The sequence below is a fragment of the Bos javanicus genome, chromosome 2 (genome assembly GCF_032452875.1).
Source record: "Bos javanicus breed banteng chromosome 2, ARS-OSU_banteng_1.0, whole genome shotgun sequence".
NCBI classification, from domain to species: Eukaryota; Metazoa; Chordata; class Mammalia; order Artiodactyla; family Bovidae; genus Bos; species Bos javanicus.
Genome location: NC_083869.1, coordinates 86,119,953 through 86,134,147, shown reverse-complemented (window position 1 = coordinate 86,134,147; position 14,195 = coordinate 86,119,953). Strand labels below are relative to the sequence as shown.

The 14,195-nt window shown below is 40.1% G+C and overlaps 1 protein-coding gene across 2 annotated transcripts in view; it reads right to left on the bottom strand.

Moving 5' to 3' along the window:
* Positions 1-14,195, bottom strand: part of LOC133226844 (MOB-like protein phocein) — a 44,940-nt gene that overhangs the window by 25,240 nt on the left and 5,505 nt on the right. Inside the window, exons 1-2 of one of the 2 annotated variants that reach the window (XM_061380842.1) lie at positions 4,543-4,625; positions 999-1,061 (exon numbers count right to left, since the gene is read on the bottom strand). In XM_061380842.1, coding sequence (XP_061236826.1) covers positions 999-1,061; positions 4,543-4,602 — 123 coding nt within the window. In that variant the 5' untranslated portion in view covers positions 4,603-4,625. Of the gene's footprint in view, positions 1-998; positions 1,062-4,542; positions 4,626-14,195 lie in introns of those variants that run through there. The other variant, XM_061380860.1, reaches the window with a different exon arrangement.

Sequence of the window (14,195 nt, the reverse complement as noted above, 5' to 3'; positions counted from 1 at the left end):
GTCATCCTTTTATTAACCTTTAATGTGATTTTTAAGAATTAGCTATGGAAACTTTTTTCTCCCAGTTTCCAGATTTTATTCATTTGGGATTAATTTTTTTTTTTTAAACCCAACATAGTATACAATACGGTTCTCAGTAAAAATGCTTAAAAATCTCCTGAGGGGTTTTTCAAACCAAACATGCTATCACCTGCTGGATAATCACAGTCTTAGTGAGCTATTTGGTAGTGGAAACAAATTTTCAAATATATTGGAGGGAGACAAAAGTAGTAGTAGTAACTATGGGAATTCCCTGACAGTTCCCTGGAGAGTGGTTAGGACGTGGTAGTCTTACTACCAGGGTCCAAGATTCAATCCCTGGTCAGGGAACTAAGATCCTGCAAGCCAAGCATGTTCTCTAATGTTCAATTACCAAATGAATAATGAGTACACTTTACTTCTTTATACTTATATTATTCTACTTAAGCATTCAATTATTTGTGAATTAAATTCGGAGAAGGTAATGGCACCCCACTCCAGTACTCTTGCCTGGAAAATCCCATGGACGGAGGGGCCTGGTGGGCTGCAGTCCATGGGGTCGCTAGGAGTCGGACACGACTGAGTGACTTCACTTTCACTTTTCACTTCATGCACTGGAGAAGGAAATGGCAACCCACTCCAGTGTTCTTGCCTGGAGAATCCCAGGGACGGGGAGCCTGGTGGGCTGCCATCTATGGGGTCGCACAGAGTCGGACACGACTGAAGCGACTTAGCAGCAGCAAAGTCAAATTTTATACCCTAATTTGGTATATTTTAATAGATAATAAAATGTATTTAAGTTTGATGATAGTTTAATATGCCATCTTAAAACAAAATGAGGTTTGATAAAAGTTTTAAGCAGGCACCCCAATAATTCCATGGATTCTGGTTTGTGCTAAAAGATATAGGAATACTTAACTATGCCAAGGGAGATAAAATGCTTAGGTTATTGGAGTTGCAAAAGAAACTATTATTATTACCTGCTGAACAGCAAGTGTACTGTCCATTTCATCAAAGGATTCATCAGGCCAATTATAGAAATCCTATAAGAAAAAATGTCATGGTTAAAGCATATACAAAGTTACAAAGAAGATGCAATACTATTATGATTAATTTCAATTCTTAACAAAGATCCAAAGTTATACCAGGGGAGAAGAAAAATTTTCATATTTTAAACAATGTGATTATTAGTAAGTAAAAGAAATTTTATTCAATGTTTTAAATGAACACCAAGATTTTATTTAACTGAATTCTAAGTTACAGTTTTCTCAACCATAGACCCCTCAAATATGGCTCTCAGAAACCTTTCATGTGTTATTAATTGACAAGTCCAGCACAACTTTGTTTGTGGTGGTTAAATATTTTTCCAAAAGTTCTAATGAAAAAAAATATCCAGGCAGTAAAAAACTTCATCAGTTTTTACCCAAAGAGAATAGCTAGAATAGCAGTTACTACTCCATTAAGTATTATTTAAGACGGATATTATAATAAATTACAATTCTAATTGCAAATGATGTTTTAAATTTCTAAATCAAAATGTGAGCACCATCAAAAATGAATCATTTAAAAAGAACAACCTACTTTTCAAAATTTTATTTATTTTTTGGTTGTGTTGGGTCTTCGTTGCTGCACTCGGGCTTTTTCTAATTGCAGAGAGCGGGGGCTATGGTTTCGGTAGTTGCCACAGGTGGGCTCAGGAGTTGCAGATCCTGGGCCTCTAGCACACAGGTTCCATAGTTGTGGCACGTGGGCTTAGTTGCTCTTAAGCATGTGGGATTCTCCTGAATCCGGGATGCAATCTGTGTCTCTTCCATTATCAGCAAGTGGACTCTTCACCACTGAGCCACCAGGGAAGCCCGGCAGCCAGGCTTAATCACTGGACTACCAGAAAAGTTCAAACAATCTTCTTTTAAGGGGAATATTTTTATGGATCACCTTGTACTGGTTCTGAACTGCTCTATAGATAGCCCAGTTCACAGACATTCACCGAAGTGTTCGTGACACATTGTAGGTATTCAATAAATGTCTGGGAAAAGGTAGTAGTAAACCAAAAATCTATAACCCTGCATCAGTCAACGTGAATAAGTCTCTAAAAATTGGAGCAAACTGAAGAATACAGTGTTTGATATCACATTAATAAAAGTTTAATTGCAAAAGATATTTATAAATATAATGCACGTAACAGTAAAAAGTTTAAAGAAAAAAAAAAAGGAATGATAATCACCATTACTGACTAGGAGTGGGTAGAAGACAGAAGAATGTGATACAGAAGGATTTAACTATATTAGTAATGTCCTAGTTCTGAGAGTACGTGATGGGTATGGTATACCATTTAAGTGTCTTAAGCATTTCATATCTTTTCTTTTTTAATATTTGCCTATTCTGAATGAAAATGAACTAAATTTATTTTAAAAGTTAAGACATAAAAATGACTTTCTGGAAATTGTTTTAGGATGTCTCTTCCTAGATATTATCCACATATTATTAGAAAGTAGTTTTAAAATTCTTCCTGATTTGTAGTGACAAATGTTTCTATTACTACACTTTGCAAATTTTTTCATTTTTAAAAAAATAAAAAATAGTTTGTATTCTGTTTTTAAAATATTAGAAAACACATATAGTAATACATAGAAAAGATGTAAAAAGTTAATTAAGAATTAAATGCTTGCCTCATACTTAAAACACTTAAAAGAGGAGCCAAAAATCCAGCTTAATGAACATTCTCATCTAATTCAGTAAAACATTTACTGAAAAACAACTATGTGCCTATAATCCAACCTAACCAATTAAAAAAAAAGTAGAAAGATACTCTAATTCTAAATATATCATTTTAGAGTAGACCCATTTCAGGAAGGAAATCAGTGTGATATACAAAAGACAGGCAGAATGCTGCTTAAGTACTTCTTTTTAAAAAATCCTAAACTTTTCTATTACATTTTATTTAACAACTGTGATCTATGACTATGTGGAAAAAAGCAAAAGAGCTTTCTATATGTGACTTATTCATAACATAGCAAATAGGCGTGTTACAATACTGAGTTAAAATCTATGATTGTCTATCCTTTCAAAATTAATAACTTTTGAATCAGTAAAAATGGATGATTCTTATGTGAGTACAAAAAATTCACTTCTAAATACAAAAATATAAAAGTTCATCATTTAAAAGAATCAGAAATAATGTTTCCACAGAATGAGAATTAAAAGCATCTGAGAAAAGATCATTTATAAAGAAAGAAATTTTGGAAACAGTATAAAGCACAAATAATATACAAATTCCAAGTAGGATGACCATAAAACTGCCAATAAAACTGACACAATAAAACATGACTATAAAAACAAAAGGCTTTCAAACTGAACTCTCTAAAATTCAGTACTAGAAGCAATTTGTGAAAAAGAAAAGGTCACTAGTGAACTAAGTACAAATCGAATATGGAGACTGTAACCTTTATCAAAAGCAGTCTAATTTCTGGGCTTCAGTTTCCTTATCTGTAACATGGATCTGGGAAGATGCCTGGATCTAAAAGTTCCCTTTGAAAGGACATCCCTTCCCAAATTCTGTGCAAGGCATTAAAAATCTATTATCTGGCATAAGGTAGTAGCTGCACGGTTGCATCTGGTCCCCTACCCTGCTCGCCACCCCACACATACACTTACCTCTTTTTCTTTAAAATCACATTATAACATCTCTTCTGATTTTGGAGCATGTACCCAATTGCAAACCATTTCACCTGGCAGGTTAATCAGATGAGGTCTAACTACCCTATTTGATTTGTTTTAGGAATGTGAAGAGCACTCGTCTTTTGCAAATCCCAAGAATCAATACTGACACAAGGACCAACTCACCCCAAGTACCGCCCTACTAAAAGTTGATAAAATTATAATCAGTTCCTTCCTTATGCTTCACACATAATAACAAAGAAATTCACAAGGAATGACATCTAACAAGTCCCAGCCTGATGATGAAAACTTGCTGGACCAGAGAACAGCTAGAGTGAGAAGTGGTCAAAAGCAAACAGCAGGAGGAGGATAAAGTGAATTATGGACTCCCGGAGCCGGCTAGACAAGCTGGATGTCAGGAGTCGGGCACGTCACAAGCCAGATAGGAACTGGAAGGCAGGACAAGGTAGGCTGTTTACACCCCTCCCACCCTAGCTGACCCTCATAGAACCTCAGGGTCTCCACCTGGCCGGCCGCACCCCTCAGACACTGGTCACTGGAGATCAGGCAAAAGGCGACAACAAGCAGTGGCTGCTAACAGGCTTTCCAGCCCGGGTCTCGGCCGCCCCCACGCCCCCCTCACGCCCACCCTCCAGTCGGAGCTACGCAGGCCTCAAGGGCCGCCGCCGCCGCCTCAGCCAAACCGAGGGGCTGAGGCTCCGGAAGAGCAGGCCGGGCACCAGTGCCCGCGCCAGTCCGCCGGTCGCCCCCGGCCCATCCTCCTCTCAGAGGTATCCAGCTTCAAAGTGCGACTCTGCTCGGCACCAAGAGCCCCCTCCCCCTCCACTAAAGGTGCAGAGATAGTACCTGAGCCTTAGTACCCGGCCTGTTCCGCCTCAGCACAGCCGTCCCCTCCGCCATGACCATAGTGCCAGAGTCTGGGCGGCTGGAGTCGGTACCCGGATGTAGGGGACGGCTGCCTGCGCGGGGGGCGGGGCGGAGCGGCGTTCCTGGCCCGGGCGCCGGGGAGGGGCGACTGCTGACGGCACAGCCGTAGCCCGCGCGGGGCAGGGTGGGAGGAACCGGAGGAGTCCCTGAAAGGGCCAGCTGGCGGAGGGAGGGGGACAAGAAAAGGAACAGCCGACGACTCACTGACGACGAAGTGGAAGGAGGGAGAGACCCGGCTGCCAAGGACTAGAGTGAGTAGCAAAGGGAATTCCGCCGGCCAGCGCAGAGAGCCACCATCCCCAAGTGGGAATGTGCAAATTCGGCGTAACGCGTTGTGCATCTCCTTGGGCTTACGTTAGTTAACTGGAAGAACGGAGCTTGCACAATGGCGACCGTTTCAGTTGTCCGTTGTGCAAGCAAATACTAGAGAAGCGTAAGTCTGTCCCGAAATCTGCCTAGATGTGCAAAGTGAAAAACAGGTCAGCAGTCTTGGAAAATTACACAGACCCTGCATGAAATCGACCAATTTCAAATCAAACTCGGGCTTAGAGTGTAAAACGGTATTTCCGCCATCCGCTAACTTCAAAGCCAAGGATCTTTCATTGACCACTTTGTGTAGATAAGAGACCCAGATGCCAATTATCTGGGGGTAGAGGGGACATCGGGTATTGTGTGTTAAGCAGACAAAATTAGCTTGTATTTTTTTGCAAGTCAGAAGCAGGAGGAGAAAATGAATGCCCCTTCATCGACGGTGGGTGTTGTACATCCCAGAATTTCAGTTTTCCTTTGTTGCAAGTTTTAAGTTTTCTCTTAAGTCATGGAATCACAGACGTATTAGCAAACTTTTTTTTGGTTCCTGCTTGGATATCTTAAAATGTTTGATCTGGGATGAGGGAGGCCTTAGGTTATCAGATGGGAAGACAGTTAAATTAGTAAACAATGCATATAGTAGGGTAATTTCCAAGAGAGGAAAGCATCAGATATCCCATCCATCAAGTACACCTAAAGGTGTATTAAGAATGCTGAGACATGTAACAGAGTCTCCAAAGATGAAAGCCAGGAGTGGATGAGAGGGTGGTTAAAATTAGTGCAAAGCTGAATAACTGTCATGACTTGGAATTTCGTTCAGAAGCATTTAATATGGGAAGCCTATTTGCCTTTAAATAAAGATTTCTTCTTTCTGGAAGATGTAGAAACTGGTAACTTTTCAAGAGAAAGGACAACTCCATCACTAACTTATAAGTGCTAAAAATTTATTCATCCAACAAGTGTTTATTAAGCCCCACTGTGTGTTTGGCACTGAGGTAAAAGTATAAAAAGGCCCCATCCTTAAGGATAGATTAGATTAGAGTCTAGCAATGGAGACAGCCGTGCAAATCACCAGTTCTCTTAATAAATACAGTGAGAATCTAAGACAAGCAGCCCCTAAATGTTGCCACCCTAAGAGAGAGATGGGTGGATCTGTAGAGAGCAGATTCTTAGGTCTGTGGACAACCTCACCTCCCTTACTCCAAGGATTCAGTTATAATATCCCAGATTGTGTGGTAGTCCCCAAGCTGTAAATATCAGTTACCTATAGTTGAAGGGGCTCATCTTAACATTATCTTAATTGTGTCTGATTCTTTGCGACCCCATGAATCACAGCACGCCAGGCCTCCCTGTCCATCACCAACTCCCAGAGTTTACCCAAACTCATGTCCATCGAGTTGGTGGTGCCTCATCCTCTGTCGTCCCCTTCTCCTCCTGCCCCCAGTCCCTCCCAGCATCAGGGTTTTTTCCAGTGAGTCAGCTCTTTGCATGAGGTAGCCAGAGTATTGGAGTTTCAGCTTCAGCATCAGTCCTTCCAGTGAACACCCAGGACTGATCTCCTTGCAGTCCAAGGGACTCTCAAGAGTCTTCTCCAACACCACAGTTCAAAAGCATCAATTCTTCCGCACTCAGCTTTCTTCACAGTCCAACTTACACCCATACATGACCACTGGAAAAACCATAGCCTTGACTAGACGGACCTTTGTTGGCAAAGTAATGTCTCTGCTTTTGAATATGCTATCTAGGTTGGTCATAGCTTTCCTTCCAAGGAGTAAGCATCTTTTAATTTCATGGCTGGTAGTAATACTTAAATACTGTTTAAACCCATCTTAAAAGAACAAAAGAAAATGGGAGTAAGTAGGTGTTAAATTCAGGAACAAAATGCGTATTCATCTCTTTGAAAAGTCTAATTGTGTTACATTGTGATGTCAATTCTGGCCTTGTTTACAGGAAGAACCTTGGTCTTTATGGTTGAAATGTTTCTAGCTCATAACCTTCACATTTTAATCTGACGTTTAATCTGTCAGTCTGCAGATTGGAGGTCTGCAGACCTCCAAACAACAATAATTCTATAACCACAATTAATTTAGGGAGTGGGGGGAAGAAGAAAAGAGCATGATCAGTAATAACAGTAACATGTAAAAATGGGTTACTTGAATATTTTGGTTAAAGAAGTAGTTTTTTTTTAAAGGCAAGATGAACAAATGAAAATAACTCTGGACTGAGATTCAAGAAGTCTAAATTCTCTTCCTTGTTGACTGTAAGACTTTGAACAGTTTATCAAATAAAAGGGTTTGTGTGTTTGTAGCGGGGGTGGGGGGAATGAAACCAGTGCACAGCAGTTCTTTCCTTCTGCCTCATAAGAGTATGATCTTTTGGGGGCTTCCCTGGTGGTCCAGTGGTTAAGAATCCACCTTGCAACGCTGGGAACATGGGTTTGATCCATGGTCTCGGAAGATCTCACATACCATGGAGCAACCAAGCCCGTGGAGCACAAATACTGAGCCTGTGCTCTAGAGCACGTGAGCTGAAACTGCTGAAGCTCAGGCACCCTAGAGCCTGTGCTTTGCAACAGGAGAAGCCACTGCAGTGAGAAGCTCACAACTAGAAGCTCTCCGCAACTAGAGAAAGCCTGTCTGCAGCAATGAAGACCCATTGCAGCAAAAATTAATTAATTTTAAAGTCTCTCAAAAGTTTTAGAAGAAAATACTCTGTAAATCCAAAAATCATAAGCAATTTCAAAACCATCTATGCAATATGAAATCCTCCTTGGGGAGGTTTAAAATCCAGCTAAAATAGTGAATGCCCATTGTGTTTGGGCACTGAGCAAGAGCTGAGAACCATGAATAAGATGTATAAGCTCCTTTCTTCAAAAAGTTTAAAAATGAATAGGAAAGGAGGATATGTAAATTACTATACTACAGACAAAATGTCTTTGGTTGATGGTTGCCTGTTTGCTATCCACACTCCTGGACACATGCTCTTTGCGAAGAGACTTTACTGTTGCTCGATATTCATCTCTCCCAATTTGAGCAGGGAAAGGTAAACCCATCTTTAGCTGAGGGATAAATCCTTGTTGGCCTAAGCCAATGTTTGAAGGGTGAGCATATGACTCCATTTTAGCTTAAGGAGCTATGAAAAGATACCTGATGGAGCACTTTGGGGAAAGGTTTTCTTGCTCTTGAGGAGACAGTAAAAGAGATAGTCCCTTTTTTGTGCCGTTGAACCTTGTCAAGTCTGGGGCTGCATCAAACCTCTTGACTTGAAGGAAGCCAGCCTAAGAGCAAAGCTGATGCACTGACCAATGCATGAAGTACTTGAAATGTGCCATGAAATAGCATTTATTGAGGGCATTTCATAGAGGCAATTTCGTTCCAGGCCAAGCAAAATTGAAGCAGCAGTGAAGTATGGAGATGTATGTTCACAGCTGAACAAAAAGTAGTTATATATGTAGTTTTGTACATTTTTAACATATTATTTGAAAATTCATTTCTCTTCATAAAAATTGTTATGGACAAAATTTTTTGAATTTATAAAGTTCAAACAAGACAATTTTGACTACAAATAAGTGAGATACTCAGCTTCCACAGCACTTCATTTTTATCTCTAGAATATTTGACCAATTAGTGGTTGTGGTAGCCAGTTGCCAAGATGTCCTCCAGTGATTATCATCTCCTCAGTGTGAGAGACAACCAAATGAAGAACACCTTTGGTTCTCTCACACACTGAATAGGGCGGACCTGTTTAATCAAAATAGGACACTTTGAAAATGATGTTGTGTGACTCCTGATGTTAGGCCATAAAAGACATTGTGCCTTGCTCTCTCAGCTCACCTCCCTTGGGTAAGCTAAGACGCTGTCATGTGTGAGGATCCTCAAGTTGCCCACAAGGGATCCACTGAAGCTCCTGCCAAAAGCAAGCATCAACTTGCCAGCAAGAGTAACCATCTTGGAAGTATAACTTGCAGATCCCAGTCAAACCTTTGGCCGATGGTAGCCTCATTAAAATTTGGGAAAAGCAGATCCCAAATTTCTGATGTCCAGATACTGTGTGAGATACTGTTGTTTTAAGCCACTAAGTTTGGGATGATTTGTTAAGCAGCAGTAGATAACTAATACAGTAGTTCCTGAATCTTCAGGAAGGAAAGATATGATCAGAAGACAGAAGTCACAACAGACAGTTATCATTTCCTTTTTTCCATAGGGCACCTAATGTCTTTCATGAAGTTAGGAGCATTTTCTACCTTTATTTTCTAGATGACACCAGTTTCTAAAATTATGTTATTAATTTAATTGTTTACTTCTGCCCATTTTATTCACAACAAACTCTGGAAAATTCTTAAAGAGATGGGAATACCAGACCACCTGACCTGCCTCTTGAGAAACCTACATGCAGGTCAGGAAGCAACAGTTAGAACTGGACATGGAACAACAGACTGTTTCCAAATAGGGAAAGGAGTGTGTCAAGGCTGTATACTGTCACCCTGCTTATTTAATTTCTTTGCAGAGTAAATGAGAAACGCTGCGCTGGCTGAAGCACAAGCTTGAATCAAGATTGCAGGGAGAAATATCAATAACCTCAGATATGCAGATGACACTGTGCTTATGGCAGAAAGCGAAGAAGAACTAAAGAGCCTCTTGATGAAAGCGAAAGAGGAGTGAAAAGTTGGCTTAAAGCTCAACATTCAGAAAACTACCATCATGGCATCTGGTCCCATCACTTCAAGGCAATTAGATGGAGAAACAGTGGAAACAGTGACAGACTTTCTTTTGGGGGGGACCGAAATAACTGCAGATGGTGACTGCAGCCATGAAATTAAAAGATGCTTACTCCTTGGAAGAAAAGCTATGACCAACCTAGGCAGCATATTAAAAAACAGAGACATTACTTTGCCAACAAAGGTCCGTCAAAGCTTTGTCTAGTCAAAGCTATGGTTTTTCCAGTAGTCGTGTATGGATGTGAGAGTTGGACTATAAAGAAACCTGAACGCCGAAGAATTGATGTTTTTGAACTGTGGTGTTGGAGAAGACTCTTGAGAGTCCCTTGGACTGCAAGGAGGTCCAACCAGTCCATCCTAAAGGAAATCAGTACTGAATATTCATTGGAAGGACTGATGCTGAAGCTGAAACTCCAATACTTTGGCCACTTGATGTGAAGAACTGACTCATTTGAAAAGACCCTGATCCTGGGAAAGGTTGGAGGCAGGAGGAAAAGGGGACAACAGAGAATGAGATGGTTGGATGGCATCACCGACTCAATGGACATGAGTTTGAGTAAGCTCCAGGAGCTGGGGATGGACAGGGAAGCCTGGAGTGCTGCAGTCCATGGGGTCGCAGAGTCGGACATGATTGAGCGACTGAACTGAACTGTACTGATTTTATTCATCCCTGTATCTCTAGTGCCTAAGACAGTGAATGGGGAGTTCCCTAGTGGTCCAGTGGCTTAGACTGCAGTCTCAGTGCTGGGGGCCTGGGTTTGATTCCTGGTCAGGGAACTAGATCCCGCATGACATAACTAAGAGTTTGCACTTGCAACTAAGACCCAGTACAGCCAAATAAATTTAAAATTTAAAAAAACTTTTTTAAATGAATGACTTAAAAATACTATAATAAATTGGTCTTTTGAAATAAGAAGTCAGAAAAGTAAGTACCCACTGATGTTTTTTCCAAGTCAAATCTCTAGGCAAAATGAGACTGAAAAGTGTTTTCTAAGAGTTTGGCTAAATTTTAACATCTTAAAGAAAGGGGCTTAACTTGTAAGACAAGGGTTTGGATCCATTTCTTATCTCTTATAACAGGAAAATCTCAAGATTGAAAAAATACAAAAACCAAAAACCATAAAAATACCTAAAGAAACTATGGAAGAACCTTCTATTGGAGACTTTTCAGAGTTTGAAATAATAACTAGAAGCTATAATGGAAAATTTTATTTATTCAGCTATACCAAAATGACTTCCTGCAAATTCAAAGCATAAAAGAAATCAAAGTCAAATTATAAACTGAAGGAAAAAACTTACCACAAAGAACCAATTTCCGTGAATGATAAGGATATCAAATCATAAAAGGCCAGTTACCCAGTAGGAAAGTGAGCAGCAAATATTAACAGTCAATAGGAACAGTTAACAGGAAAGAAAATAGAGATGGCTCTTAAACACATGAGAACACCCTTATCCATAAAGATAAATTAAAATGATTTCTTTGGAAAAATAAAAATTCATAACATCCTATATTATTGAGAGTGGGAGGAAATCAACAATCTCATACATTGCTGGTAAGATTATTAATCGGTAGAACTTCTCTGAAGGGCAACTTGAAGATGTTTGTGTGTGTGTGTGTGTGTGTGTGTGTATGATTAAGGTTCACATAACTGTTGACATGGGCTTCCCAGGAGGCTCAATAGTAAAGAATCTGCCTGTCAATGCAGAAGACGCAGGCTCAATAACTGCATCAGGATGATCCCCTGGAGAAGTAAATGACAACCCACTCCTAGAAAATCCCATGGATAGAGGAGCCTGGCAGGCTGTATAGCTCATGGGGTTGCAAAAGAGTCAGATACAACTTAGCAACTAAGTAACAATGACCCTTTGAACATAGCAATTTCATGCCCAGCAGTTTATCTTAAAGATATAAAATCTATGCAAATTTTTATTTATTTCAGAATTATTTCTAGGAGCCTAAGTTTAGAATTTAAATATCAATCAATAGGAAATGCTTAAATTTAGGTTCATCCATATAATGAAACGTCATACAGCTATAAGGAGAATGAAAACTTTTATATATACTTTATAGATTAATTCCTAAGACAAAATTGTTAATACAAAAAATAAAAATAAAAGGCAAGGTGCCAATTGGTGTGTACAGAATATTTTACTTTTGAAAAGTATATATATATTTCATATGCATGAGATACATATGTATACACACACAAATACATATGTATACATAAAACACCCCTGGAAGAAAGAATAGAAACTGTAACACCAGTGCCTCCAGGGATGGAACCAGGTGGCTACTACACAGGGATGAGAAGGAATCTTTTCAATGTACATCCTTTTGAATTTTTACCTACATACACATTGCATGCGTTCATGATCAGTCACTTCAGTCATGTCTGACTTGTGACCCCTGGGCTGTAGCCCCCCAGGCTCCTCTGTCCATGAGATTATCTCAGCAAGAATACTGGAGTGGGTTGCCATTTTCTTCTCCAGGGGATCTCTCCCACCCAGGGATCAAACCCACATCTCTTGCATTGGCAGGCAGATTCTTTACCACTGAGATACCTGTGAAGCCCACAAACAGATTATCTAGTTTTAAATATTAATACAATTAAAGTTTAAGAAAAAAAAATATCAGGCTTGATTCAAAATGTTAAGGAACATCTAGTGGCCCTTTTTTTTTTTTTTACAGTTAATTCTTAAACCCTGAGAGGTTGAGATGATTTGTCAACTATCACATAACTACTATTTTCTGGGCTCCAAAATCACTGCAGATGGTGATTGCAGCCATGAAATTAAAAGACGCTTACTCCTTGGAAGGAAAGTTATGACCAACCTAGACAGCATATTAAAAAGCAGAGACATTACTTTGTCAACAAAGGTCCGACTAATCAAGGCTATGGTTTTTCCAGTGGTCATGTATGGATGGATGTGAGAGTTGGACTATAAAGAAAGCTGAGGGCCGAAGAATTGATGCTTTTGAACTGTGATGTTGGAGAAGACTCTTGAGAGTCCTTTGGACTGCAAGGAGACCCAACCAGTCCATCCTAAAGGAAATCAGTCTTGGGTGTTCATTGGACGGACTAACGTTGAAGCTGAAACTCCAATACTTTGGCCACCTGATGCGAAGAGCTGACTCATTGGAAAAGACCCTGATGCTGGGAAAGATTGAGGGCAGGAGGAGAAGGGAACGACAGAGGATGAGATGGTTGGATGACATCACCGACTCAATGGACATGAGTTTGGGTGGACTCCGGGAGTTGGTGATGGATAGGGAGGCCTGGCATGCTGCGGTTCATGGGTTCGCAAAGAGTTGGACACGACTGAGCGACTGAACTGACTGAATGACTATGTAAGCTACACAGGGTCTAGAACCTAGGTTTGATTGAGCTCTCTCATACAGATTGCTTAAGGGTTAAAAAAAAAGAAAGGCATTTAAATAGACTTCACATAAATAAAAAGTTCTAAAGTCCATTTTGGTGTAGGTGCAGAGAAAACAGCAATTAACTTGCTGGATGAGGCATGACCTGGTATCATGCTGGAGAGCAATCTGCCAGCCCTTTGCTAAGTCACTTCAGTCGTGTCCAACTCTATGTGACCCCATAGACGTCAGTCCACCAGGCTCCCCTGTCCCTGGGATCCTCCAGGCAAGAACACTGGAGTGGGTTGCTATTTCCTTCTCCAGTGCATCAAAGTGAAGTTGCTCAGTCATGTCCGACTTAGCAACCCCATGGACTGCAGCCTACCAGGCTCCTCCATCCATGAGATTTTCCAGGCAAGAGTACTGGAGTGGGTTGCCATTGCCTTCTCCGCTGGCAGCCCTTACCCAGAAGTTAAAAATGCTCACAGCCAGGTAAGTGCACTATTGAGAGTACAGGGAGGAACTGCCATATAGGGTATCAAACAAATATATGTTTATATTGAAAACACTGTGATAGGATAGAGAGATCAATGGATCAGACTGCAAAATCCAGGAATATGTTTGTTTAAAAATTTTATGTATGATAAACGTGACATCTCAAATTTGGGGGCAGGGGAGTAGAGGTGGGAAGAGTGGGTAATCCAATAAAGTTAACCATTGGTTAAAAAAAAAGTCAGACACATATACTGTACACTAAATGGATCAATGAATTACTTATATTTCAAAAAAAAAAGTGTACTAGAAGAATGAGATTTTACTAGAAACAAAAACTGCACAAATTAGGAAACAAATGTGACAAATTCACAGCCCTAAAACCTTACAATCCATGTTGGTGGTAAACCAGAATGGTGTGCCCACTGTGGCAGTTTGGAGGATCCTCAAAAAGTTAAAAATAGAACTACCATAGTTCTTTCTATTCAGAAACCCCACTTCTGAGTATTTTTCTGAAAGAAGTGAAATCAGAATCTCAGAGAGAGATATATTAGCACCCTCATCTGAATTTGTAGCCCTGTTTACAATTGCCAAGCTGTGGAAGCATCATGTCCACCTATTGTATGAATGGAGAAAACATGGTATTGCATACAATGGAATTATTACTCAGCTTTAAATACTTGACAACACAAAATG